The sequence below is a fragment of the Aethalodelphis obliquidens genome, unplaced genomic scaffold (assembly GCF_003676395.1).
Source record: "Aethalodelphis obliquidens isolate GAN/ISIS:26980383/991018 unplaced genomic scaffold, ASM367639v1 scaffold2, whole genome shotgun sequence".
NCBI classification, from domain to species: domain Eukaryota; kingdom Metazoa; phylum Chordata; class Mammalia; order Artiodactyla; family Delphinidae; genus Aethalodelphis; species Aethalodelphis obliquidens.
The window spans coordinates 617,647-644,012 of record NW_020837946.1 but is presented as its reverse complement, the minus strand read 5'-3'; the positions used below and the strand labels follow the sequence as shown (position 1 = coordinate 644,012).

Below are 26,366 nucleotides of genomic sequence, written 5' to 3'. Positions count from 1 at the left end.
TGCTGCCCTGCCCTCTCCACGTGCAGGGCCCCAGGAAGGAGAGCCCAGCCACTTCCCGGACGGACGTGCAGGCAGCGATCACTCGTTCAGACACAGAGGCCACGGGGCCCAGATCCACCCACAGGGCCCCTGAAGCTTCCCGTCCCCACTGCAAACCCGTCTAAACGCCAGGAGTCGAGTTTGGGCATCTTCTCTTCCTACGGGAGCGCAGGAGAGTGGAGGGGCCGCGGGCAGAGCAGAGGCCAGCGCCCGCTTTAGCCTTTAGCCCCTCTTTCCCGCACCCCTGCACTCCTGGGCCCTCCCTGCTCCCAGAGGCCCACGGTCAGGAGCGCCTACCTGCCACCTTCCTCCTGCCTGCCTGCCTTCCTTTTCTTTCCTTTTCATTTCTCTTCTTTCTTTCTCTTCCGTCTTCATCACTGAGGTATAATTCACTTACTGTGCAGTTCACCCTCTTACAATTCAATGGCTTTTCACATACTTACAGAACTGTACATCATCACCACAGTCACCCTGGGAACATTTCCCTCACCCCAGAAGAAGCCCTTCGCCCCTGAGTGACCATCCTCCGCCTTTTCCCAGCACGCCCCTGACCTAGGCAGTCACTAAACTACTTTGTTTCTTTGGATTTGCCTGTTCTGCGTGTTTCATGTAAGTGGAGTCATAGTGTTTTGTGACTGGCTTCTTTCACTTAAAATGATGTTTTCAAAGCTCACTCGTGTTGTGGCCTGTGTCAGTACATCATTTCTTTTATTTGCCAAAAAATTCCATTTATTTTTATAACGTATCCACTCCTTAGTTGATGCAAATGAGGCTTGCTTACTCCCTTTGGCTATTATGAATAATATTGTTGTGGACATCTGTGTACAATGCATCCTTGTGTGTGGACGTGTTTTCAGTTCTCTTGGGTGTATATGGGTATATATCTAGGCATGGAATTGCTGGTGCATATAGTTATTCTGTATTTAACCATGTGAGGAGCTGACACTGTCTGTTTTCCAGAGTGGCCACACATCTTGCGTTCCGCCAGCGGTGTAGGAGCGTTCCCGTTTCTTCACATCCTCACAAACATTTGTTATTATCTCCTTTTTCCACGACGGCCATCCTAGTGGGTGTGAAGTGTTATCTCACTGTGGTTTTGATTTTCATCTCCCGGACAGTGATGCTGAGCGTCTTTTCATGTGGTTGTTGGCCATTTGTATATCTTCTTTGGAGAAGTACCTATTCAAGTCCTTTGCACTTTTTTTATTGGGTTGTCTTTTTCTAAGGACTATTTTTTAACAACAGTTTTAAGTTCGCAGCAAAATTGAGAGGAAGGTACAGAGAGGTCCCGTATCTTCCCACTCTGACTCACGCACAGCCTCCCCGTTACTCATCGTCCTCCACTGGAAGGTACGTTTGTCACAATTGACGAACCTACATTTACACGACATCATCATCCCCCGAAGTCCACAGTTTACGTTGAGGTTCGCTCTTGGTGTGGTACGGTCGGTGGGTGTGGACAAATGTTTAGTGCCGTGTACCCGTCACTGTGGTATCATCTCCGTGCTCCACCTGTTCACCCCTCCCCCAAACCCTAGCAAACTACCGATCTTTTTACTGTCTCCATAGTTTTCCCTTTTCTAGAATGTTATGTAGTTGGAATTATATAGTATGTGGCCTTCTTAGATGGACTTTTTTCATTTAATATGCATGTAAGTTTCATGTGTATTTTTTCATGGCTTGATAGCTCATTTCTTTTTAGCACTGAGTAATATTCCACTGTCTGGATGTACCACAGCTTACATATCCACTCACCTACTAAAGGACGTCTCAGTTGCTTCTGCGTTTTGGCAATTATGAATGAAGCCCTTCTAAATACCTGTGTGCAGGAATTTGTGTGGACCTAAGTTTTCAACTCCTTTGGCTAAATACTAAGGAGCACAACTGCTGGATCTTCTGGTAAGACTGGACCGTATGCAGCCCCGCCAGCAGTGAGTGAGAGTTCCTGTTGCTCCACATCTCCACCAGTATTTGGTGTTGTCAGTGTTCCAGATTTGGCCGTGCTAATGGGTGTATAGTGCTATCCCACTATTGTTTAAATTTGCATTTTCCCTGATAACCTATGCTGTGGAGCGTCTTTTCATGTGCTTATTTGCCGTCTGCGTATCTTCTTTGGTGAGGTGTCTGTTAAGGCCTTTGGCCCAGTTTTTGACAAGGTTGGTTGTTTTCTTATCGCTGAGTGTTAAAAGCTCTTTGTATACTTTGAATAACAGTCTTTATCATATTTGCAAACATTTTCCCCAGGTCTGTGGCCTTTCTTCTCATTCTCTTGATATTATCTTTCACAGAGCAGAGGTTTTTATCTCCTTTTCTTACTGCATTAGCTAGAACAAATGCTGAAGACGGTGGTGAGAGGGACATCCTTGCCTTCTGCCTCATCTTAGTGGGAAAGCATCTAGTTTCTCACCATTGAGTATGATGTTACCTGCAGGTGGTGTTTTTTTTTTAACATCTTTATTGGAGTATAATTGCTTTACAATGGTGTGTTAATTTCTGCTTTATAACAAAGTGAATCAGCTATGCATATACATATGTTCCCATATCTCTTCCCTCTTGTATCTCCCTCCCACCCTCCCTAATCCCACCCCTCTAGGTGGTCACAGAGCACCGAGCTGATCTCCCTGTGCTATGCAGCTGCTTCCCACTAGCTATCTACCTTACGTTTGGTAGTGTCTATATGTCCATGCCTCTCTCTCGCTTTGTCCCAGCTTACCCTTCCCCCTCCCCGTGTCCTTAAGTCCATTCTCTAGTAGGTCTGCGTCTTTATTCCCATCCTGCCCCTGGGTTCTTCATAACCACCCGTAGGTTTTTTGTAGATATTCTATATCCCCCTCTGTTCCTAGATTACTGAAAGTCTTTATCATGAATGGGCGTTGGATTTGGTCAAATGCTTTTCATGCATCTGTTGACATGATCATGTGATTTCTCTTCTTTAGCCTCTTGATGTGATGCATTACATCAATTGGCTGTTGAATGTTGAGCCAGGCTTGCGTAGCTGAGATAAATCCCACTTGGTTGTGGTATACAATTCTTTTTATACGTTGTTGGATTTGATTTGCTAATAATTTGTTGAGGATTTTTGTATCTATGTTCATGAGCACTATTGGTCTGTAGTTTTCTTTTCTTGTAATGTCTTTGTCTGGTTTTGGTATTAGGGTGATGCTGGCCTCATAGAATGAGTTAGGAAGTATTCCCTCTGCTTCTATCCTCTGAAAGAGATTGTAGAGAATTGGTATAACTTCTTAAGTGCGGTAGAATTCACCAGTGAACCTGTCTGGCCTGGTGCTTTCTGTTTTGGAAGATTATTAATTATTGATTCAGTTTCTTTAATAGATACAGGCCTATTCAGATTGTCTATTTCTTCTTGTGTGAGTTTTGGCATATTGTGTTTTTCAAGGAATCGGTCCATTTTATCTAGGTAATCAAATTTATGGTCATAGATTTTTTTCATATTATCTCTTTATTATCCTTTTAACAACCACGGTATCTGTACTGATGTTCCCTTTCACATTTCTGATGTCAGTAATTTGTGTCCTCTTTTTGTCATAGATAGCCTGGCTGTCAATTTTATTGATCTTTTCAAAGAGCCAGCTTTTGTTTTGTTGATTTTTTTATTGATTACCTATTTTCAATTTCATTAATTTTTTTCCTTGAATTCTTATTATTTCTTTTATTCCACTTACTTTGCATTTACTCTGCTCTTCTTTACTAGTTTCCTGCGGTGGAAGCTTAGATTATTGCTTTTAGATTTTCCTTCTTTTCTAATACATGCATTCAGTGCTATCAGTTTCCCTCTAGGCGGTGCTTTCACTGCATCCACAATTTTGGATAAGTTGTGCTTTAATTTTCATTTAGTTCAAATATTTTTAAATTTCTCTTGACATTCCTCTTTGGCCCATGTGTTATTTAGAAGTGTGTTGTGTAACCACTACGTAATTGGGGATTTTCCAGTTATCTTCACTAGTTACCATCTGTCACCTAGTTACCGTCTGTCGCCACACCAAGTCATTACGATATTATTGACTGTATACCCCATGCTGATTTCTAGTGTGGTCTGAGAGCAAATATCGTATGATTTCTATGCTTTTTAATTTCTTAAGTTGCGTCCTATGGCCCAGAATGTGGTCTGTCTTGGTGAGTGTTCCTTGTGAGCTTGAGAAGAATGTGTTTTCGGCTGTTGTTGGGTGAGGTGGTATTTCGATTATATCTAGCTGTTTGATGGTGGTGTTGAGTTGGGTTATGTCCTTTCTGATTTTCTGCCTGCGGGATCTGTCCATTTCTGGTAGAGGACTACTGAAGTCTCCAACTGTAACGGTGGACTTGTCCATTTCTGCTTGTAGTTCTGTCAGCTGTTGCCTCATGTAGTTCAATGCTGTGTTAGGTGTATACACACTCAGGATTGTCTTGACATCTTGGAGAACTGATCCCTTTATCATTATGAAATGACCTTCTTTATCCTTGATAATATCCTTGGTTTGAAGTCGGCTCTGTTTGAAATTAATATAGGAACTCTTGCTTTCTTTTGATTAGTGTTAGCGTGATATGTCTTCCCCCATCCATCTACCTTTCATCTATATGCGTCTTTATATTTAAAGTGAGTCTCTTGTAGGCAGCTCATAGGTGGGTCTTGTTTTTTGATCCACTCTGACAATCTCTGTCTTTTCATTGGCGCATTTAGACGATTGATGTTCAGAGTGATTACTGATGTGGTTGGATTAATATCTACAACACTTGTGACTGTTTTCTATTTGTTACCTTTGCTCTTTGTTCCTACTTTTATCTTCCACTCTTTTCTGGCTTTTGGTTTTTTTTAGTTGAATTATGATTGACCTAGTTACCATCTGTCACCACACCAAGTTATTACAATATTATCGACTACGTACCCCATGCTGTACATTTCATCCCTGTGACGCATTATTTTGCAACTGAAGTTTGTACCTCCTCTGAGTGTCCCTCACCTGTTTCACTCACTGTCCCACCCCTCCTCCCCTCTGGCAACCACCTGTTTGTTCCCTACGAGTCTGTTTCTGATTTGTTATGTTTGTTCATTTGTTTGTTTTTTAGATTCCACATATAAGTAAAATCATACAGTATTTGTCTTTCTCTGACTTACTTCACTTAGCATAATACCCTCTAGGTCCATCCATGTTGTCACAAATGGCAAGATCTCATTCTTTTTTATGGCTGAGTAATATTCCATTACATATATATGTATATATACAGACACACACACCACACATACATATACATATATATCCCACTTCTTCTTTATCCATTCATCTATCAATGGACACTAAGTTTGCTTCCATATCTTGCCTATTGTAAATACTGCAGCTGTGAACATAGGGGTGTATATATCTTTTCAAATTAGTGTTTTTGTTTTCTTTGGGAAAATATCCAGAAGTGGAATTGCTGGTGGTTCTATTTTTAATTTTTTGAGGAACCTCCATACTGTTCTCCATAGTAACGGCACCAATTTACACTCCCACCAACAGTGCACAAGGGTTCCCTTTTCTCCACACCCTCACCAACATTTTTTGTTTGTGTTTTTGACAATAGCCATTCCGATGCGTGTGAGGTGATACCTCATTGTGGTTTTAATTTGAGTTTCTTTGATGATGTGAAGTTGAACATCTTTTCATGTGTCTGTTGGCCATCTGTATGTCTTCTTTGGAAAAAAATCTATTCAGGTTCTCTGCCCATTTTTAATCTTTTTTGTTTGTTTGAGTTTTTTTAATGTTGAGTTGTATGAGATCTTTGTATATTTAGGATACTAACCCCTTGTTGGATATATAATTTGCAAATATCTTCTCCCATTTAGTAAGCTGCCTTTTCATTCTGTTGATAGTTTCTTTTGCTGTGCAAAAGCTTTTTAGTTTAAGTCCCATTTGCTTATTTTTGCTTTTGTTTTCTTGCCTGAGAAGACAGATCCAAAAAAAAAATTTCTAAGACTGATGTCAAAAAGTGTACCGCCTGTGTTTTCTTCTAGGAGTTTTATGGTTTCAGGTCTTTTTTTTTTTTTTTTTTGGCTGTGTTGGGTCTTTGTTGCTGCACGTGGGCTTTCTCTAGTTGCAGCGAGCAGGGGCTACTCTTCGTTGCAGTGTGAGGTCTTCTCATTGCAGTGGCTTCTCTTGTTGTGGAGCATGGACTCTAGGAGCTCGGGCTTCAGTAGTTGTGGCATGCAGGCTCAGTAGTTGTGGCTCAGGAGCTCCAGAGTGCAGGCTCAGTAGTTGTGGCACACGGGCTTAGTTGCTCCCTGGCTTGTGGCATCTTCCCGGACCAGGGCTCGGACCCATGTCCCCTGCATTGGCAGGCGGATTCTTTTCTTTTTTTTTTTTTGCAGTACGCGGGCCTCTCACTGTTGTGGCCTCTCCCGTTGCAGAGCACAGGCTCCAGACGTGCAGGCTCAGCGGCCATGGTTCACGGGCCTAGCTGCTTCGCAGCATGTGGGATCTTCCCAGACTGGGGCACGAACCCGTGTCCCCTGCATCAGCAGGCGGACTCTCAACCACTGCGCCACCAGGGAAGCCCTGGCAGGCGGATTCTTAACCACTCTGCCACCAGGGAAGTCCCTCAGGTCTTATATTTAAGTCTTTTTTATATAATTTTTACTGGAGTATAGTTGATTTACAATGTTGTGTTAGTTTTAGGTGTACAGCAAAGTGAATCAGCTATACATATACATATATCCATTCTTTTTTAGATTCTTTTCCCATATAGGTCATTACAGAGTATTGAGTAGAGTTCCCTGTACTATGCAGTAGGTCCTTATTAGTTATCTATTTTATATATAGTAGCATGTATATATCAATCCCAATCTCCCAGTTTTTCTCTCCCCCCCATTTAAGTCTGTAGTTCATTTTGAGTTTATTATTTTATATGGTGTGAGAAAGTAGTCCAGTTTGATTCTTTTGCATATATCTGTCCAGTTTTCCCAACACCATTTCTTGAAGAAGCTGTCTTTCTCCCCATAGCATATTCTTTCCTCCTCTGTTGGATATTAACTGACCATATGTAAGCAAATTTATTTATGGTGTCTCCATTCTGTTCCATTGACCTATGTGTCTGTTTTTGTGCCAGTGCCATACTATTTGATTACTATAGCTTTGTAGTATAATTTGAAATCAGGGAGTGTGATATCTCTAGCTTTGTTCTTCTTTCTCAAGATTGTTTTGGTTATTCACAGTCTTCTGTGTTTCCATACAAATTTTAGAATTATGTGATCTAGTTCTGTGGAAAAATGCCATTGGTATTTTGATAGGGATTGCATTGAATCTGTAGATTCCCTTAGGTTGTATAGTCATTTTAACAATATTAATCCTTCCAATTCATAAGCACAGTATATCTTTCCATTTGTGTCGCCTTCAGTTTCTTTCATCAATGTCTTATAGTTTTATAATATATATATCATATATATATATATATATCATATATATATGTGTGTGTACATACATATGCATATATAATATGATTGAAAACATTGTTGGTATTATTATTTTGGACAAACTGTTATCTGTTAGATCAGTTAGGAATAAGAAAAATAAAAGTTTTATTTTACCTTTATTACTTTATTCCTTCTTTTATGCTCTTCCTTTCTTAATGAAGATCCAGATTTCTCATCTATATCATTTTCCTTCTCTCTAAAGAACTTCTTTTAACATACCTTGAAAAGCATGTCTACTGGCAAGAAATTTCCTCAATTTTTGTTTGTCTGAGAAAGCCTTTATTTCTCCTTCACTAAGGATTATCTTCACTGAGGATAATTTTGCAGGGTACAGAATTCTAGGTTGGTGGGTTTTTTCTCTCAACATTTTAAATATTTCATTCCACTCTCTTCTTGCCTGCACTGTTTCTGAGGAATAGGCAGGTATAATTCTTATCTTTGCTCCTCTATAGGTAGGTGTTTTTTCCCTCTGGCTTCTTTCAAGATTTTTTCTTTATCTTTGATTTTTCCATGATTTGAAAATGATATGCCTAGGGGATTTGAGCACCTCTCCTTCTTGGTATTCTCTGAGCTTCCTAGATCTGTGGTTTGTGGTCTAATATTAATTTGAGGAAATTCTCAGTTATTACTGTTTCAAATATTTCTTCTCTTCCTTTCTCTCTTTCTTCTCCTTCTGGAATTCTCACTACATGTATGTTTCTCCTTTTATAGTTGTCCAGCAGTCCTTGGATAATTTATTCTGTGTTTCTTTTTCTTTCAGTCTTTATTCTCTTTGCTTTTCAGTTTTGAAGGTTTCTGTTGAAATATCCTCAAGGTCAGAGATTCTTTCCTCAACTGTGGCCAGTCTACTAATAAGCCCATCAGAGTCTTTCTTTACTTCTTTTACAGTGCTTTTTATATGTAGCATTTCTTTTTGTTGTTACATAGGGTTTCCATCTCTCTGATTACATTGCCCATCTGTTCTTGCATGCCGTCTACTTTATCATTAGATCTCTTAGCATATTACTCAGAGTTGTTTTAAATTCCCAGTCTGATAATTCCAGCCTCCCGTCATGTCTGGTTCTGATATTTGCTGTGTCTCTTCAAACTGTGTCTCCTACCTTTTATGCTGCCTTGTAATTTTTTCTTGGGTAAAAGGAACTGCTATAAATAGACCTCTAGTAATGTGGTGGCAAAATGTGGCCATAAATTTGCTTCTAAGTTCTGCTTTCACCATACCTTCACATATTGCTGATAAATAACACTTTTGTTATCTTTCTGTCCAAAGTTATTTATATTTCTTAATTTCCATATACATAGGAATTTTCTACCTTTTGGGGGTTATGATTTTCAGTGTAATTGCACTGTGGCCAGAGAACAAACTCTATACTTTTTGCAGTCATTTGAAATTTGTTGACACTTGCTATGTGGTCAGTATATGGTAAATTTTAGTGTTATATTTGTGTTATATATTAGGTCAATTATTATTTACATTGTTCAAATTTTCCATATTCTGACAGCTTATTTTTGTCTGCCTAGTGTATATTTTACTAGCAAAGATGTGTTGAAATGTCCCACCATGATTATGAATTGACCTATTTTCTTTTTTTTTGAATTTTATTGTATTTATTTTTATGCAGCAGGTTATTAGTTATCCATTTTATACATATTAGTGTATATATGTCAATCCCAATCTCCCAGTTCATCGCACGAATTGACCTATTTTCTTTTGTCAGTTTTTCACCTATATATGTTGAGCCTTTCTTATTAGGTATATAAAAATACAAAATTGTTATATCTTTCTTTATTATTATGAAGTAACCCTATTTATCTCTAACAATACTTACTACCTTATGGTCTAGTTTCCCTGAAAACAATATAACTATACTGGGTTTCCTTTGCTTAGCATTTGAATGGTATTATATATAGTATTTTAACGTTTTATTTATTGATTAATTTATAGTATATATTTTAACTGGAACATCATATCCATTTAATGAATTATTGATGTACTTCTGTTTCAGTCTATCTTCTTGTGCTGTTTGTTCCACTGCTTTATATTTCCTTTTTTTCTCCTTTCTTGCCATCTTTTATGTCAAATATTGTAATCATCCTATCTTGTCCCCCCATCAGTTAGGACTATCTACACTATTTCTGTTCTTTCAGTGATTATCCTAGACAGTACGATATGTGCTTTTAATTATCAATGTTCACTAATAAGTTTATTAATGCCATTGTCCTTCTCTTGGAAAATACAGTGACCTTGAATCACATTAACATGATTTATACTCTCCCAACTTACAGGCTATTATTGTCATGGATTTTAATTCTCTATTTTTAAGCACAGTTCCACAAAGCGTTATTTATGTGGTCAGTGTTCATGTAGATTTATTCTCAAACCTTCTGCTTTAGTCTGCTTGGGTTGCTGTAACAAAAATGCCATAGACCAGGTGGTTTAAACAGCAACAACAAAAAAAAGATGTTTATTTCTCACAGTTCTGAAGCCTGGGAAGTCCAAGATCAAGGGGTCAGCAGATCTAGAGTATATGGTAAAGAACCACTCCCTGATTCATAGACGGCCATCTTCTCGCTGCGTTCTCACATGTCAGAAGAAGCAAGGGAGCTCCCTGCAGTCTCATTTTTAGGGTCACTAAACTCATTCATGAGGGCTCCACCCTCATGAGCTAATCACCTCCCAAAGGCTCCACTTCCAAATACCATCACACTGAGGAGTAGGTTTCAACGTATGAATTGAGGGGAGGGGGCACAAACATTCAGCCCATAACAACTTCTTTGTCCTTTTTTCCTTTTTTAAAAAAATGTTTATTTATTTATTTTCTTATTAGTCATCCATTTTATACCCATCAGTGTATACATGTCAATCCCAATCTCCTACTTCATCACACCACCACCACCACGCCCCGCCGCTTACCCCCTTGGTGTCCATACATTTGTTCTCTACATCTGTGTCTCAATTTCTGCCCTGAAAACTGGACCATCTGTACCATTTTCTAGGTTCCACATATATGCCTTAACATACGATATTTGTTTTTCTCTTTCTGACTTACTTCACTCTGTATGACAGTCTCTAGATACATCCATGTCTCTACAAATGACCCAATTTCATTCCTTTTTATGGCTGAGTAATATTCCATTGTATATATGGACCACATCTTCTTTATCCATTCGTCTGTCGATGGGCATTTAGGTTGCTTCCATGACCTGGCTATTGTAAATAGTGCTGCAATGAACATTGGGGTGCATGTGTCTTTTTGAATTATGGTTTCCTCTGGGTATATGCCCAGTAATGGGATTGCTGGGTCATATGGTAGTTCTATTTTTAGTTTTTTAAGGAACCTCCATACTGTTCTCCATAGTGGCTGTATCAATTTACATTCCCACCAACAGTGCAAGAGGGTTCCCTTTTCTCCATGCCCTCTCCAGCATTTGTTGTTTGTAGATTTTCTGATGATGCCCATTCTAACTGGCGTGAGGTGATACCTCACTGTAGTTTTGATTTGCATTTCTCTAATGATTAGTGATGTTGAGCAGCTTTTCATGTGCCTCTTGGCCATCTGTATGTCTCCTTTGGAGAAATGTCTATTTGGGCCTTCTGCCCATTTTTGGATTGGGCTGTTTGTTTGTTTTTTTTTTTTTTTTTTGCGGTACGTGGGCCTCTCACTGTTGTGGCCTCTCCCATTGCGGAGCACAGGCTCCAGATGCGCAGGCTCAGCAGCCATGGCTCACGGGCCTAGCTGCTCCGCGGCATGTGGGATCTTCCCGGACCGGGGCATGAACCCGCGTCCCCTGCATCGGCAGGCGGACTCTCAACCACTGCGCCACCAGGGAAGCCCTGCGCTGTTTGTTTTTTTAATATTGAGCTGTATGAGCTGTTTGTATATTTTGGAGATTAATCCTTTGGCCAATGATTCATTTGCAAATATTTTCTCCCATTCTGAGAGTTGTCTTTTCGTCTTGTTTATGGTTCCTTTGCTGTGCAAAAGCTTTGAAGTTTCATTAGGTCCCATTTGTTTATTTTTGTTTTTATTTCCATTACTCTATGAGGTGGATCAAAAAATATCTTGCTGTGATTTATGTCAAAGAGTGTTCTTCCTATGTTTTCCTCTAAGAGTTTTATAGTGCCTGGTCTTACATTTAGGTGTCTAATCCATTTTGAGTTTATTTTTGTGTATAGTGTTAGGGAGTGTTCTAATTTCATTCTTTTACATGTAGCTGTCCAGTTTTCCCAGCATCACTTATCGAAGAGACTGTCTTTTCTCCATTGTATATCCTTGCCTCCTTTGTCATAGATTAGTTAACCATAGGTGCGTGGGATTATCTCTGGGCTTTCTATCCTGTTCCATTGATCTATATTTCTGTTTTTGTGCCAGTACCATATTGTCTTGATTACTGTAGCTTTGTAGTATAGTCTGAAGTCAGGGAGTCTGATCCCTTCAGGTCCGTTTTTTTCCCTCAAGACTGCTTTGGCTATTCAGGGTCTTTTGTGTCTCCATACAAATTTTAAGATGATTTGTTCTAGTTTCGTAAAAAATGCCATTGGTAATTTCATAGGGATTGCATTGAATCTGTAGATTGCTTTGGTCATTTTCACAATATTGATTCTTCCAATCCAAGAACATGGTATATCTCTCCATCTGTTGGTATCATCTTTAATTTCTTTCATCAGTGTCTTACAGTTTTCTGCATACAGGTCTTTTGTTTCCCTAGGTAGGTTTATTCCTAGGTATTTTATTCTTTTTGTTGCAGTGGTAAATGAGAGTGTTTCCTTAATTTCTCTTTCAGATTTTTCATCATTAGTATATAGGAAAGCAAGAGATTTCTGTGCATTAATTTCATATCCTGCAACTTTACCAAATTCATTGATTAGCTCTAGTAGTTTTCTGGTAGCATCTTTAGGAATCTCTATGTATAGTATCATGTCATCTGCAAACAGTGACAGTTTTACTTCTTTTCTGATTTGTATTCCTTTTATTTCTTTTTCTTCTCTGATTGCCGTGGCTAGGACTTCCAAAACTATGTTGAATAATAGTGGTGAGAGTGGACATCCTTGTCTTGTTCCTGATCTTAGAGGAAATGCTTTCAGTTTTTCACCATTGAGAATGATGTTTGCTGTGGGTTTGTCGTATATGGCCTTTATTATGTTGAAGTAGGTTCCCTCTATGCCCACTTTCTGGAGAATTTTTATCATAAATGGGTGTTGAATTTTGTCAAAAGCTTTTTATGCCTCTATTGAGATGATCATATTGTTTTTATCCTTCAATTTGCTAATATGGTGTTTCGCATTGATTGATTTGCATATATTGAAGAATCCTTGCATCTCTGGGATAAATCCCACTTGATCATGGTGTATGATCCTTTTAATGTATTGTTGGATTGTGTTTGCTAGTATTTTGTTGAGGATTTTTGCATCTATATTCATCAGTGATGTTGGTCTGTAATTTTCTTTTTATGTAGTGCCTTTGTCTGGTTTTGGTATCAGGGTGATGGTGGCCTCATAACAACTTCTTTGTTCTTTTTTCCTTTTTGCATCTCTGACTTTAAATTCCCTTTTACTGAATTTCTTTTAATGTGGGTCAGCTATAAGACCACACCAGTCCCAGTCCCATTAGAATTTCTTTAATAGGGGTCTGCTATTTATTTATTTAGTTATTTATTTATTATTTGTATGGATTATCTCTATTTGGCCTTCAGCAGTAATGGATAGTCTATCTCAGTATAAAACTTTATGTTGGCAGTTTATGTATCTGTCAGCACATTGAATATATAATTCCACTGTTTTTCTGGCTCCCATTGTTGCTTATGAGAAGTCAGCAGTCAGTTTACCTGTAATGCCTTTAATGGTAATGTATCTGTTTTCTCCTTTTAAGATTGTCTCCTTGTCATTGACTTTCTGCATTTCCAGTGTTTATTTTCTATAGCTTTGTTTTTGTTTTTTCCAGGTAGGGAATCACTGGGATTATTGAATATACAATCTGATGTCTTTCATCAGTTCTGGAAATTTCCCAACTATTGCATTTGTATCTCTTTACCTTCTGTTGCTCCATGTCATACATTTGGCCGTCTTACTGCTTCCCATAGTCCTGATCTTTTCTTCATTTTCCACCTTTTTGTCTCTGTTCTAAATTGTAGATCTTTCCTTCTGAGCTGTCTTCTAGTTCCAGTTAACTCACTCTTTCTTTAGTTCCATCAGACCTGCTCTTAAATGTCTAATTTAAACAGAAATTCTCTTAATTTCTGTTATTTGGTTTTAGTGCTAGAATTTCTACTTAGTTCTTTTAAATGGGTTTTAAAAAATAATTTCCAATCCTGATGAATTTTTTTTTTTTTTTTTTTTTTTTTGTGGTACGCGGGCCTCTCACTGCTGTGGCCTCTCCCATTGCGGAGCACAGGCTCCAGACACGCAGGCCCAGCGGCCATGGCTCATGGGCCCAGCCGCTCTGCGGCATGTGGGATCCTCCCAGACCAGGGCACGAACCGATGTCCCCGGCATCGGCAGGCAGACTCTCAACCACTGCGCCACCAGGGAAGCCCCCCTGATGATTTTTTAATAAAATTTTGTATTGTGAAAATATACATAATATAAAATTGACCATCTTAACCATGTTTACGTGTAAATTCAGTGTCATAAAGGACATTCATGTTGTGTAGCCATCACCACCATACATCTCCAGAACTCTTTTCATCTTGCAAAACTGAAAGTCTATATCCATTAAACACTACTTTGCCCATTCCCCTTCCCCTTGGCAACCACCATTCTACTTTCTGTCTTTATAATTTTTGACTACTCCAGGTACCTCATATAAGTGAAATCACACAGCATGTGTCCCTTTGTGACTGGCTGTTTCACTTTGCATAACATCTTCAAGGTTCGTCCATGTTGTAGCCTGTGTCAGAATTCCCTTCCTTTTTTAATAATATTCCATTATGTACATATATCCTATTTTGCTTATTCATTCCTGCCTTGATGGAACTTTGGTTATTTCCGCCTTTCAGCTGTTGTGAATAATGCTGCTATGAACATGGGTATACAAATATCTTTTCAAGACCCTGCATTTAATTCTTTTTGGTATTGTTGTGGATTAAATTGTGTCCCCTCAAAATTTATATGCTGAAGTCCTAACCCCAAATGTGATTGTATTTGGAGATAGGATCTTTAGGGAGGTAATTGAGGTTAAATGAGGTCACAGGGGTGGGACCCTAATCCAATAAGAAGATGAAGAGACACCAGAAAGCTCTCTCCTTCCTCGTGTGCACACAGAGGAAAGGCCCTGTGAGGACAGAGCAAGAAGGCAGCCATCTGCACATCAGGAAGAGAGGCCTCACTAGAAAGCAACCCTAGTGGCTCCTTGAGGACTTCTAGCCTCCAGGACTGTGGGTAAATACATTTCTGTTGTTTAAGCCACTCAGTCTGTGGCATTTTGTTATGGCAGCTCTATCAGACTAGTACAGATACATACCCAGCAGTAGAATTACTGGATCATGTGGTAATTCTATTTGTAGTTTTTTTGAGAAACTGCCTGCCTACTGTTTTCCACGGTGGCTGCACCATTTTACATTCCCATCAACAGTGCACATGGGTTCCAGTTTTGCTACATCCTCACCAATGCTTGTAATTTTCTGGCTTTTTAAAAAAAATAGTAGCCATCCTGATGGGTGTAACATGGTGGCTCACTGTGGCTTTGATTTGCATTTCTAATGATCAGTGGCATTGAGTATATTTTCATTGGCTCGGTCATTTGTATGTCTTCTTTGGAAAAACGTTTATTCAAGCCCTTTTCCCATTTTTTTAATCAGGTTGTTTGGCTTTTTGTTGTTGTTGAATTGTAGGAGTTTACTATATATTCTGGCTATTAATCCCTTATTAAATATATGATTTGCAAATATTTTCTCCCATGTGTGGATGACCTTTTTACTCTGCTGAAGGTGTCTTTTGATGCACAAAAGGTTTTCATTTGGATGAACTCTAGTTTGTCTATATTTTCTTCCGTTGCCTTTGCCTTTGGTGTCATTGCCAAAGCCAGTGTTGTGAAGCTTTTGCCCTATGTTTTCCTATGAGTTTTAAGTTTTTAGCTCTTATATTTAGGCCCTTGATCCATTTCAGTTAATTTTTGTAAATGGTGTTAGGTAAGGGTCTGACTTTATTCTTTCACATGTGGATATCCAGTTTTCCCAACACCATTTGTTGAAAAGACTGTCCTTTCTCCATTGAATGGTCTTAGCACCCTGGTTAAAAATCATCTGACCATACATGCAAGGGTTTCTTTCTGGGCTCTCTGTTCTATTCCATTGATCTGTCTGTCTTTGTGCCAGTGCCACACTGTTTTGATTACTGTAGCTTTGGGATAAGATATGAAATCAGAAAGTATAAGTCCTCCAATGTTGTTCTTCTTTTTCAAGATTATTTTGGGTATTCTCTTGATGAAATTTTAAAGCTTGCATTTTATTTCTTTGAACATAGTAAACTTAGTTATTTTATAGTCTGTGTCTGATCATTCCAATATCTGATGTTTCTCTTATTTCTGCTTATTCCTGTCAGCAGTGTCTCACTTCCTTGTGTACCTGGTCATCTTTGACTGTGTCCTGGAATTTGTATTTGAACAAATGTTTACAGGAATAACTTGAGGCCGAAGATGATACATCTTGCTCCAGGGAGGGTTTTTCTTTACTCCTGCCTGGAACCTAGGGGTTCCACCTTAATCTAAGTTCCAGGCTCAAAGTGCCTGGATGGCCCAGGTGAAGGGAAGGTGGAGTGTACATCTGCATAAGGACCACTTACTTTGGGTTCACCCTGATTATGAGGCAGGCCTTAGAGGTCCCAGCTTAATGTGGGGGTTATCAGGTTCCTCACCTTGAGCTAGCCCCGAGTTTTGGCATTTATCTCTTTCCCTCCATGAGGCTACAAAAATTATAGGTCTGTCGTACAGCTGTTGCTTTACATCTGCAGATGCACTCACTCAGGGGGAAAGGAGCTTTGAGTACTGGGCTCACCTCCGGTCTCTTCTTGTCCAAGATTTGGAATTGAAATATGCTCCCTTGTTCACTCTTTGGTGCCTTTGAGAGGCCTATTGGGCTTCCCTGGTAGCGCAGTGGTTAAGAATCCACCTGCCAATGTAGGGGGCACGGGTTTGAGCCCTGGTCCGGGAAGATCCCACATGCCGCGGAGCAACTAAGCCCTTGCGCCACAACTACTGAGCCTGCACTCTAGAGCCCGTGAGCCACAACTACTGAAGCCCATGTGTCACAACTACTGAAGCCCGCATGCCTAGAGCTCGTGCTCTGCAACAAGAGAAGCAACTGCAATGAGAAGCCCGTGCACCGCAACAAAGAGTAGCCCCTGCTCGCCGCAACTAGAGAAAGCCCGCACGCAGCAGCGAAGACCCAATGCAGCCAAAAATTAGATAAATAACCTTATAAAAAAGAAGAAGAAAGGTGTATTTATCCGCCTTTTTGGTTGGTGTAGATTACAGAGCCTGCCCTCACCCGAAGGGTCATTTCTAAACACGGGCTGACCACAGTCTTCCCAGGATAAATCGTGACGGTCTAGAGCCGACTCTGTGATCGTTAGTCCACTCAACCCTGCCCAGCACCCCGTGAGGCCAGAATGAGTGTTTGCTCCATCCTGCAGGTGGAAAGCCAGCGCACAGAGAGGCAAAGCCTGACGTGCCTGGTGGCTGCATAGCTGGAGAGTGGCAGGGTCAACGCTAGAACCAGTTGTGTCTGACCACAAGATGCCACTCCACCTCCTGTGCTCAGGGGCCTTCTGGGGCTCCACTACCTGGAGTCCTGAGCACAGGTGCCCCACCTGGCCCTCGAGGCCCTCCCGGCCTCCCCTGTCCACAGTGGTCCCAGCCCATCCCCACCCCTGCTCGGCAAGCACGCCTCCTCCTCACCCTTCCAGACCTGGCTCAGAGGCTGGGACTGCCCTGCCCTCCTGCGGCCCCTGATGGGAGTCGGACCAAGGAGCTGGGGCCACTGGGCAGGTCTGAGCCCCCTACCGCCCAAAGCCAGGGCCCACGCTGGGGGATCCCCACCCCACGCTGGCAGCCCTGGGCCAGGCACTGTGCAGGGCACCGTGTACAGCAAACAGGTCAGAGCCTGTGCCCTGAGCCACGGCCTGTCTGGGAGGGGTTGGAGCAGGCCCAGGGATCCCAAATCAGGGACCAGGAACTGTCAGGCCATCCTGAAAATACCCTGCCCAAGGCTGGCTCAGCCCAGGGGGTGAGGCTGGGGACGCCCCCATCTGGCCCCTCTCTGGCTTTCTGCCCCAACAGGTGAACAACAACGGGATCGTCTCCTTCCTGAAGGAGGTTTCTCAGTTCACCCCAGTGGCCTTCCCCATCGCCAAGGACCGCTGCGTGGTGGCGGCCTTCTGGGCGGACGTGGACAACCGGCGTGCAGGCGACGTGTACTACCGGGAGGCCACCGACGCAGCCACGCTGCGCAGGGCCACAGATGATGTCAGGCGCTACTTCCCCGAGCTCCCAGGCTTCTCTGCCACCTGGGTGTTCATAGCCACCTGGTACCGCGTCACCTTCTTCGGAGGCAGCTCCTCTTCCCCCGTGAGTGTTCTGTCCTGGGGAAGGGAGGACATCCATCTGGGGCCCAGGGTCTCCCTCCAGGGCCCCCTGCTTGCTGAGTGGGCCAGACGCAATCTCTGGGCTTCGTGCCCAGAGGGGACAGCTGGGCTCAGGGGGGAAGCCACTCGCCCACGGTCACAGGGCCAGGCTGGAGGGAGGATGGAGCCTGGGCCTCCTGGAAACCACCCACGTCCAGGGAAACGCCAGGTGCCCCAACACCGTCCTTCACTCCCTCGGGGGACGCAGACGGTCTGTGATAGAAGGTTTCCGTTTGGAACGGTTCAGTACTCAAAGGGTTAAATGGGAAGTTTATTGCGTTTAATACATTATTCCTTGATGACGCCAAACGGCCACAGCGCCCAGTCCAGAATAACTGACCACTGTAGCCAGCGTGGTCCGTGTGGCGGGCGGATCCCCAGTGAGGGCGGCATAGCGCTTCCGGCAGCAGATGCGTGAGCGGCACCTCCTGCGGCCAGGCCCGCGAGGGGTGCCGGGCCACAACCGCGTGGGACAGAGGGCGGCTCTCCAGAGAAAAGCACTCAGGACGGCGTGCCCACACATTCAATACACATTCCTTTAGGAGCACGTCTGGGGCAGGCAGTGTTCTGGGCTCTGGGGAGGCGGCCCCAGACAGAGAGCACAGGACGTGACTCTCCCGCGGGGCGCACTCTAACAGGGGGGACACCAGCGACCACGTAACAGGGACGCCACGCCAGCAGGACGTGGGCTCTCCCTGATGCTGTGCAAGCCTGGGGGCCTGGCTCGGCCACACGGGGGAGGTTTGGAGCTGAAGGGACTGGAGGGCTCAGCACAGCAGTTAGGGTGGGTGTGACCACACTGGGCTGAGGAGGACAGGGAAGCCCCGAGGGCGGTGCCCGGTCTCCCATCGCAGGCACAGGGTGGGAGGGGTGGGCACAGGTGGCAGACGGGCTCGGTCCTAGATGTGCTGAGCGGAGCCCGGAGTCCCCAGCCGCGGCGGCTCAGGTGGGGACGGGGCGGGGAGGGACGTGCAGGTGGTGATGAACCCTGCAGCCCCCAAGAGGCCAAAGAGAAGCCAGCTGGTTGGCAGGTACCCTGCGAGAGTAACCGTCACTGCTGGGGCTGTAGCAGGAGTATGAGAGCAAATCAGGAAAGATGGGCTTTTTCTGTAAACATTACTACAAAGAAATTTCACGCCTGAACTTTTGTTCACACGTAGCCCACTAACATTTTGTATGTTTTGTTTGTTTTTTCTTATCGCCAATTTGTAAGAAAAATGTCTTTTTAACAAAAAGTAGAGAAAAAGAATCTCCAGCCCCACCAGCAGGAGGCAACTCCTGTTCAACGTGTCCTATTGTGAATCGACCCACACGTTAAAAAATAAATAGAACCACCTGGAACGTGCTGTTTTGTGAGCGTTTCTTTCACTCAACAGTATTGTGGGCACTTTCCTCATTCTTATATGTTCTTCTACATCATTTTTTATGTTATAATTTCACCTCTGCAGAGTCATTTTACCTGTTACTTCTCCGCCTGGGAGGAAGGAGGCGCCCAGGGCCCCTCCTGAGCAGACAGAGGAAACCTTAACGTTCTCCTCTTTTCAAACCCGGAGATGTCAGTTCCAAAATGATTACCTTGTGAGACGGGGAACCGGGATTCTGAGTTTGGGGTGGAAACCAGGCTGGGAGCTGGGAGATGGGGAAGCCCTCCCCTGGGGGCACCTGCAGGGCAGGTCGATCAACAGAAAGTGATGGTTAAGCTTCGGGCATGTCCTCATCCTCCTCAAACGTCTGGGCCTCATAGCTCGCGAAGCCCCTCCGCTGGCCTTGCTGACCAGCCGCGGTCCGGCCCTCCTCACACCGTCCCACTGCTCGGGCCTTCCAGCCCTCACGCCCTCCTCGTCCTGAGTCCCAGCTCCTGAGCTTGCCTTCCTGCAGGAGACTGCTCGGTTCCCCTGCTGTCGTCTTTCACCGTGGACGCCCCCATGTGCGATGCCTGCGTGCCAGCCCAGCGTGGCGGCACTTGCGCTCTGGTGGGCCTGCTGCCTCCGTCACGGGGTGCCCCGAGGGGCGCTGCATCGCCCCCAGTGGTTTGTGAAATCATCCCGGCATGAGTTGCTAGAAGGGAGATTGCTGCCTGCGCAAGTCTGATTTCCCCTCAAAACTGCCCACTCGTAGTTGCATAAGCCACATTCAGAAGCGCCTGTAGCCCTGCACCCCGGCCGAACGCACCGCTCCACAGGCGCGAAAGGAATGGCCCTGGTTTTTTCAGCTTTACGCATCTCTTGTTTCTAGTAACGGGGAATCTTGGCCAGTTGTATTCCATCGTGATGTTTCTGTTCACACCCTTTGCCAATTTGTCTGTAATCTTTCTGTCCTTTTTCTTATCGATTCGTGGAAGTTCTACTTGAATTAAAGACATCACCAGTTTCTCTGCCGTGTGTGTTATAAACACACTTTTCCCTTCACTCGTTGCCATTCAGCTTGATCTCGTGACACTTTTTTATATCCGGAAGTTCTTGTAGTCAAATGTATAAACCTCCTTTGTGGTTTCTGCAGTTTTAACAAATGTCAGGCTTAAAAGCCCTTCCCTAGACGTTCTGCATATTCGCCTACGTTTTCCTCTAGGCCAACGACAGCCTCATTTACAACCTTACTCGGTTCGGGATTTATTTTCATAAGAGATATAAAGCTCCAATTTAATTGTTTTTCAGAGCTTCCTATTTGTCCCACGATCATTTCTTAAACAATCTCACCCTTTGCCCATTCTGAAATAGCACCTCTTATGTGTACACTGCCCACTAATATTTTCATGGAGGATTTTCCATGAAAACCAAAAAACTTAGCGATTGAAAACTGCCTTTCCTTCTTTCCCCTTTTTATCTTTCCCCTTTTTCTCCTTTTACTTTTCTGTTCATCTCACATGAGATGATTTTGTGGATTTGGCCAGGTAGTCATGAACCCTCTGTGCCCCCAGACCCACAGAGGAAACTGTCTGTTCCTGGCGTCCGTGGCCTCCACAGCCCCTCAGTGGGCTTCACTCGCTCACCAGGCGTCAGATAATACTGGGGAGGGCAGGCGTTGGGGACACAGCGGAGGATGGAGGCCGAGGTCATCGGGGCCTCCCTGTGGCTGACCATCTCGCTGGGGAAACAGAGGAGGGACCAGTGGGCGACAGCAATGTGGGCGGGGCGGGGTCTTTGGGTGGAGACGGGGGCACAGGCCCCGCTCAGGCCCCTCCTTGGCAGGTCAACACGTTCCAGACCGTGCTCATCACCGACGGCAAGCTCTCCTTCACCATCTTCAACTACGAGTCCATCACGTGGACCACGGGCACGCACGCCAGCAGCGGGGGCGACGCCGCTGGTCTGGGGGGCATCGCGGCCCAGGTAGGGGCCCCTGCTCCCCATGGCTGGGACTGTCACGAGCTGATGAGGCAGGTGGACGCCCCCCGCGCCCCGCTCCACCCAGTGCTGTGCAGAGGCCTCTCCCGGCCCAGAACCACAGAAACACTCTCCGGCCAAAGCACCTTTGTCCTGACCCACACGGCCGGCCCTACAGGGCCAGCTGCAGCTGGGACAGAGTTCTGTGTGCGCTGTGGCCTGGGGTGGCCTGGCCTGTGGCCTGAGGGACAGTGGCCAGCAGAAAATCCCAGGTGCGGAGGGTGGTCAAGTGCGAGCCCCCAGGGCCTGGGAGTGCCCCTCCCCCTGCTCCAGGCTCTCTGCTTTCTCCTGAGGTCACACTGGCCCTGGGTCCTAGGGGAGGCCCAGGAGTGGGCGGGAAGGGGTGGGGGGAGGGCTGCCAGGGCCCAACCAGGTCAGCAGCTGGAGGAGCTGCTGGTTAGGGTGGGGCGTGGCTGGGAGGCGGGGACCGCACGGGGTGGGGGGCGGGCCGGTGAGGATGCCCCTGAGTCTTCAGCACTCCGCAGCTCACGAGGCCGCCCCGCGGGAGGTGGGTCTCAGGAACGTTAGGGAGACCTGCGGACCCAGCCCGCACCTGCCCCCCTCTCTCCCACCCGCCCGCAGGCCGGCTTCAATGCGGGTGATGGGCGGCGCTATTTCAGCATCCCCGGCTCACGCACAGCGGACATGGCGGAGGTGGAGACCACCACCAACGTGGGCGTGCCCGGGCGCTGGGCGTTCAGAATCGATGATGCCCAGGTGCGCGTGGGGGGCTGCGGCCATACAAGTAAGAGGACAGAGAGAGTGGCTGGGGTGGCGGAGGGGCATGGACTAGGGAGGCGGGATGGCGGGGGGCGGGGAGGGGGAGCCCCGGGCCTCTTGGGGGCGCACGGCCCCGCCCACCTCAGCTCCTCTCCCCCGGGCTCACCCCTGAGCCCCAGTCTCCCCCTGGGAGGCCTTCCTGCCTCTGCTGAGGGGAAGGGGTTTGCTGGAGACCACGGTTTGAAGTGTGAAGGGGTGTAAAGGGGGGGAGCTGGGGTCACATCCCCACCCAGGGAATCCTGGACATCCCTGCGTGGCCTCCCGCGTCCTCAGGACCACCTGGGAGGCAGGCCCTCTTCCCACCCACTTTGCTGCCTTGCTTCTTGGTGAGACTTGGTGCTTGTGTGACAACCTGGACATCTACCTGACAGGAGGGAGCTCTCTGATGCCCGGGGTCCTTCAGGCACAGAACACAGAGCAGACGGGAGCAGGGTCCACCCCGGGGGCGAGCGTGAGTCCTGTGGAAACAGCGGGACTGGCCACAGAAGGATGTGCTCCCGGCTCTCCTGCTGTGTGGCTCTGGGTCACAGACCCTCCTGAAACCCCTGCTTATAAACGGAGGGGGGAGGGTGTCAAGTGACGGGTTCAGCCGTGCCACTCCCCCTGCCAAACCTGGAGCCAGTGAGGCCAGTGCTGGGACCTCCCCAGGAGATCGCCTCCCACCCCCATGGGGACCAAGGCCACCAAGAGGGGCTGCTTCTCCTGAACACCATCCCAGGGATGAACCCAGCGCAAGGAAGCCCACCCAGACCTGCCAGGGGAGCAGGCGCACACCCCGGGGGGGGGGGCGGGGGGGCGGGGAAGGCAGGTGTGTACCGCCCCGAGGACTGGATATGGGCCCTGGGGAGAGAGGCCTGGGGAGCCTGAGCCCACCCACTCACCAGTGTGAACGAGGGGGCGGCCCACAGGGCCAGGAGCCCAGGGGCCACTGATTGCATCCCCCTCCCCCAGAGTGGCAACACCCGCCCGGGCTCGGAGCCGCGGTGGTTCGGGGCACGTGGACGCTACTCCGTCACCACACCTTTACGTGGGCAGCACAGAGGTCTGGCGCTTGCCAGCGGCCAGGGGCTTGGGCTGTGGTTGAGGGGTAGAGTATGGGTGCAGGTGTGCGTGCAGGTGTGCGTGCAGGTGTGGGTAGGTCCACGCTCCCCACAGAGGCTGCCGGCTGTGAGGCTGCAGACTGGGGTCCTCAGAGGAGGGTCCAGTCAGTCCCCCGGGGACGCCGTTCCCATGTGGCGGTGCTTCTCTCCCGCCCCAGGCCTCTGCGGGGAGCAGACGGAGGAGGCCCTGCTTGGCCCTCAAAGCTCTCGCGCATGGAGGCCCTGAGGGGCACAGTCCCGTGGGGTTGCAGGGAGACCGGCCCCCTCGTGTCCCCGCCCCACGCTGCAAGCCCAGGAGATGGAGCTCGTGCGCCTCAGTCTGGAGGCACTGGGGAGGGAGGGTGGGTTCACACCTGAGAGGCGGGGCGGCCACACCTGTCAGTCTACCTTATGAGAAGGGCTGGTCCTGACACGGGCTCAGGCAGTCAGCCGCCACCCGCTGCAGGGCAGCCGAACTACGCGGCCTGAGTGCCGGTGTGGCTCGGTGAGCGGACCGGTGGGGGCAGGGACGGTCCTCAAAGGCACCCACAGCCTTGGTGGTGCTCGGGGCCCGAGGGCCCTTCCGGGAGTGCCCCTCTCTCCCTCCCTCCTGGACACCAGCCAGCTCTTCCCGGGGCCCTCCTAGTAACAGGCGGTCTGAAGCCCTGGGATGCCCCCGCACCTGCCCAGGTGTGCTCATTCATGGCGGGTTTTGGTGGCCTTGTTTCTGCGGAGGGTGGGGCCCATGAGCTGAGCCCTGCGGGAGGCCTGTCCTCAGGATAACGGAGACCCAGCAGCAGCGGACCTCGCAGCGCCTCCCCCGAGAAGGGCCCCCGGGCCAGGCTGACGGCCCTGCCCTCCCTGTGTCCGCAGCCTCCGTGTGCCTGACCCTGCGCCCCTGCCTCAACGGCGGCAAGTGCATCGACGACTGCGTCACGGGCAACCCCTCCTACACCTGCTCCTGCCTCTCGGGCTTCACGGGGAGGAGGTGCCACCTGGGTGAGTTTCTGCTGGGACTCCGCCCACCTGGAGGAACCAGCAGCACAGCCAACGGCCCCAAGAGCCCGAGGCCGCGGACCTCTGACCCCGTGGTGTGGGTGGCGTCCGGGAGGCACCGCCGGCGGAGCCAGACACAGCGGCTCCGTGATGGCGAGCACGTGGGCGGGCTCTGCAGCCGCGCCGCCCCGGGCCACGGCAGGTCCTCCCCAGCGGCGCCTCCACTGAGTCCCCGGCTGCCCCGTTTTCCAGATGTGAATGAGTGTGCTTCCCACCCGTGTCAGAACGGCGGGACCTGCACGCACGGCGTCAACAGTTTCATCTGCCAGTGCCCGGCCGGCTTCGGGGGACCCACCTGTGAGACAGGTGAGAGGAACCAGGGGCTGCAGGGCCGCGGGGATGGTCCTGCCCGACCAGGGAGTGGTGGCTAGCCTGGTGGGGGCATCAGGTCAGCGTGCCGCAGGGGGCCCGGCCCCAGGGAGGCCCGGGGGCAGGGGGCGCAGGAGCCCAGACTCCAGAGGAGAGGCCCCGCCCCGTGGGCGTGACAGGAGCGCTGACCACAGCACACAGCCAAGGGTGAGGCCTTGGGACAGGGCAGGGCCTGGTTCCGGACGCGTCTCACTGTAGGCCTGCACCCCTGAACCCCTGAACCCCAGCTGCTCCTGGCAGGAGTGCAGGCTGTTTCTCTCCATCCCGGGGGTCTTACGGCCTAGATGTGGGTTGGGGTCTTTCTGAAGACCCCCTTGTTGCTTCCAAACTGCAGCCCACACGCCCGTCTGCCGCCCCACTTCTGAGCGCGCCTCTTCGGGGCAGTGCTTTCTGATCAGGCCTCCACTCTCTGCCCTTCATGCAGCACCTCTTTGGGGCCCCTCACCCTGGGCCCTTCACCCACCTGGTAAAGGAAGGTGGACGCCCCACTCCCACCCCCGTGCCACTGTGGGAAGCCACTAGGGGAGCCCAACAGACGGAGCCCCTTAAAATCAAAGCACGATGACCCTTGCTCCCCACCCGGCGCAGCCAGACACGCTGTCCCGTGCACACGCTTCCTGATGTGTAACTGTCGTTTAGAAAAACATGTAACACCTGGTTAACTCGAGTGTGTACGAGTAACCACCGCACCGATGTCTCAGTCTAGAAAAACCATTTCTAATGGAGACTTACGGCCACAGGGAGTGTTTTAAAGTCCTTAACTCTGGTGTGTATACACGTGTCCGGGCCGGGTGGGACCCTGGGAGGGCTTGGGGCCAGAGCCAGGAGCCCTGAGCCTTGGCCTCCTCATGGCCACCACGGCAACACCCATGGGTACCAGCCCCCAGTCCCCCATGAGGCTCTCTGGTCTCAGGACCCACCTCGGCCCCCAGAGCCCATGACAGCAGGGATGCTGGGCAGAGCCCAGCAGGGACATGGGTACCGCTCGGCCCGAGGCTCCCCTCCCCCACCCGTGCCCAGCCCTGCCCTCTGGTGGAGTCAGGGCCCCAGAGACGGGGGTCACCGTGTGCCGTCAGCCACCAAAGCACCGCCACACCTCCCAGGGTTCAGGCCTCCTTCCTCCCACTGCCCCCCACCCTGACTCCAGGGTGGGTCACCCGCTCTGGGGATCCCGTCTGGTTCCTGTATTGAGTCCTTTCTGGAATGAGCTGTCAGCAGGACAGGCGACATAGCTGGGGGAAGGCAGTGTCCCCCCACCTGCTGCCAGCAGCCACCAGGTGAGGCCAGCATCCTGGGTGAGGGGCAGGCCAGAGCGCCAACAAAGGCGGGTCCCGCCTGCTCACTTCCAGCTGACTGGGGGCCGAGGCCTTTGCAGGGCTGTCCTTGCAGCAAGAAGTGTCACCTCGCCCACCCTGGACCCTCAGCCCCGGACCACTCAGGCCCCTCCTGCGCCCCCTCAGGGCTCCGTCACAGGCCGTGCCCCCAGCCCGGCTGGGAGGAATCTCTCAGCCCCAGAGCCCTGTCCTGTGATGACAGCTCTGTCACAGTCATCTTAGCAGGGGCACTGCCCAGGAGGGTGGGAGCTGGGTCCCATTCACCCC

The 26,366-nt window shown here is 47.9% G+C and overlaps 1 protein-coding gene across 12 annotated transcripts in view; it reads left to right on the top strand.

Annotated features, from left to right (window-relative positions):
- SNED1 (sushi, nidogen and EGF like domains 1) overlaps positions 1-26,366 on the top strand; it is an 89,680-nt gene that overhangs the window by 15,289 nt on the left and 48,025 nt on the right. For 11 of the 12 annotated variants that reach the window (XM_027116498.1, XM_027116423.1, XM_027116414.1 and 8 more), the window contains exons 2-6: positions 17,755-18,042; positions 21,287-21,427; positions 22,064-22,226; positions 24,214-24,339; positions 24,589-24,702. In XM_027116498.1, the coding sequence (XP_026972299.1) occupies positions 17,755-18,042; positions 21,287-21,427; positions 22,064-22,226; positions 24,214-24,339; positions 24,589-24,702 (832 nt within the window). The remainder of the gene's footprint in view (positions 1-17,754; positions 18,043-21,286; positions 21,428-22,063; positions 22,227-24,213; positions 24,340-24,588; positions 24,703-26,366) is intronic. The other variant, XM_027116469.1, reaches the window with a different exon arrangement.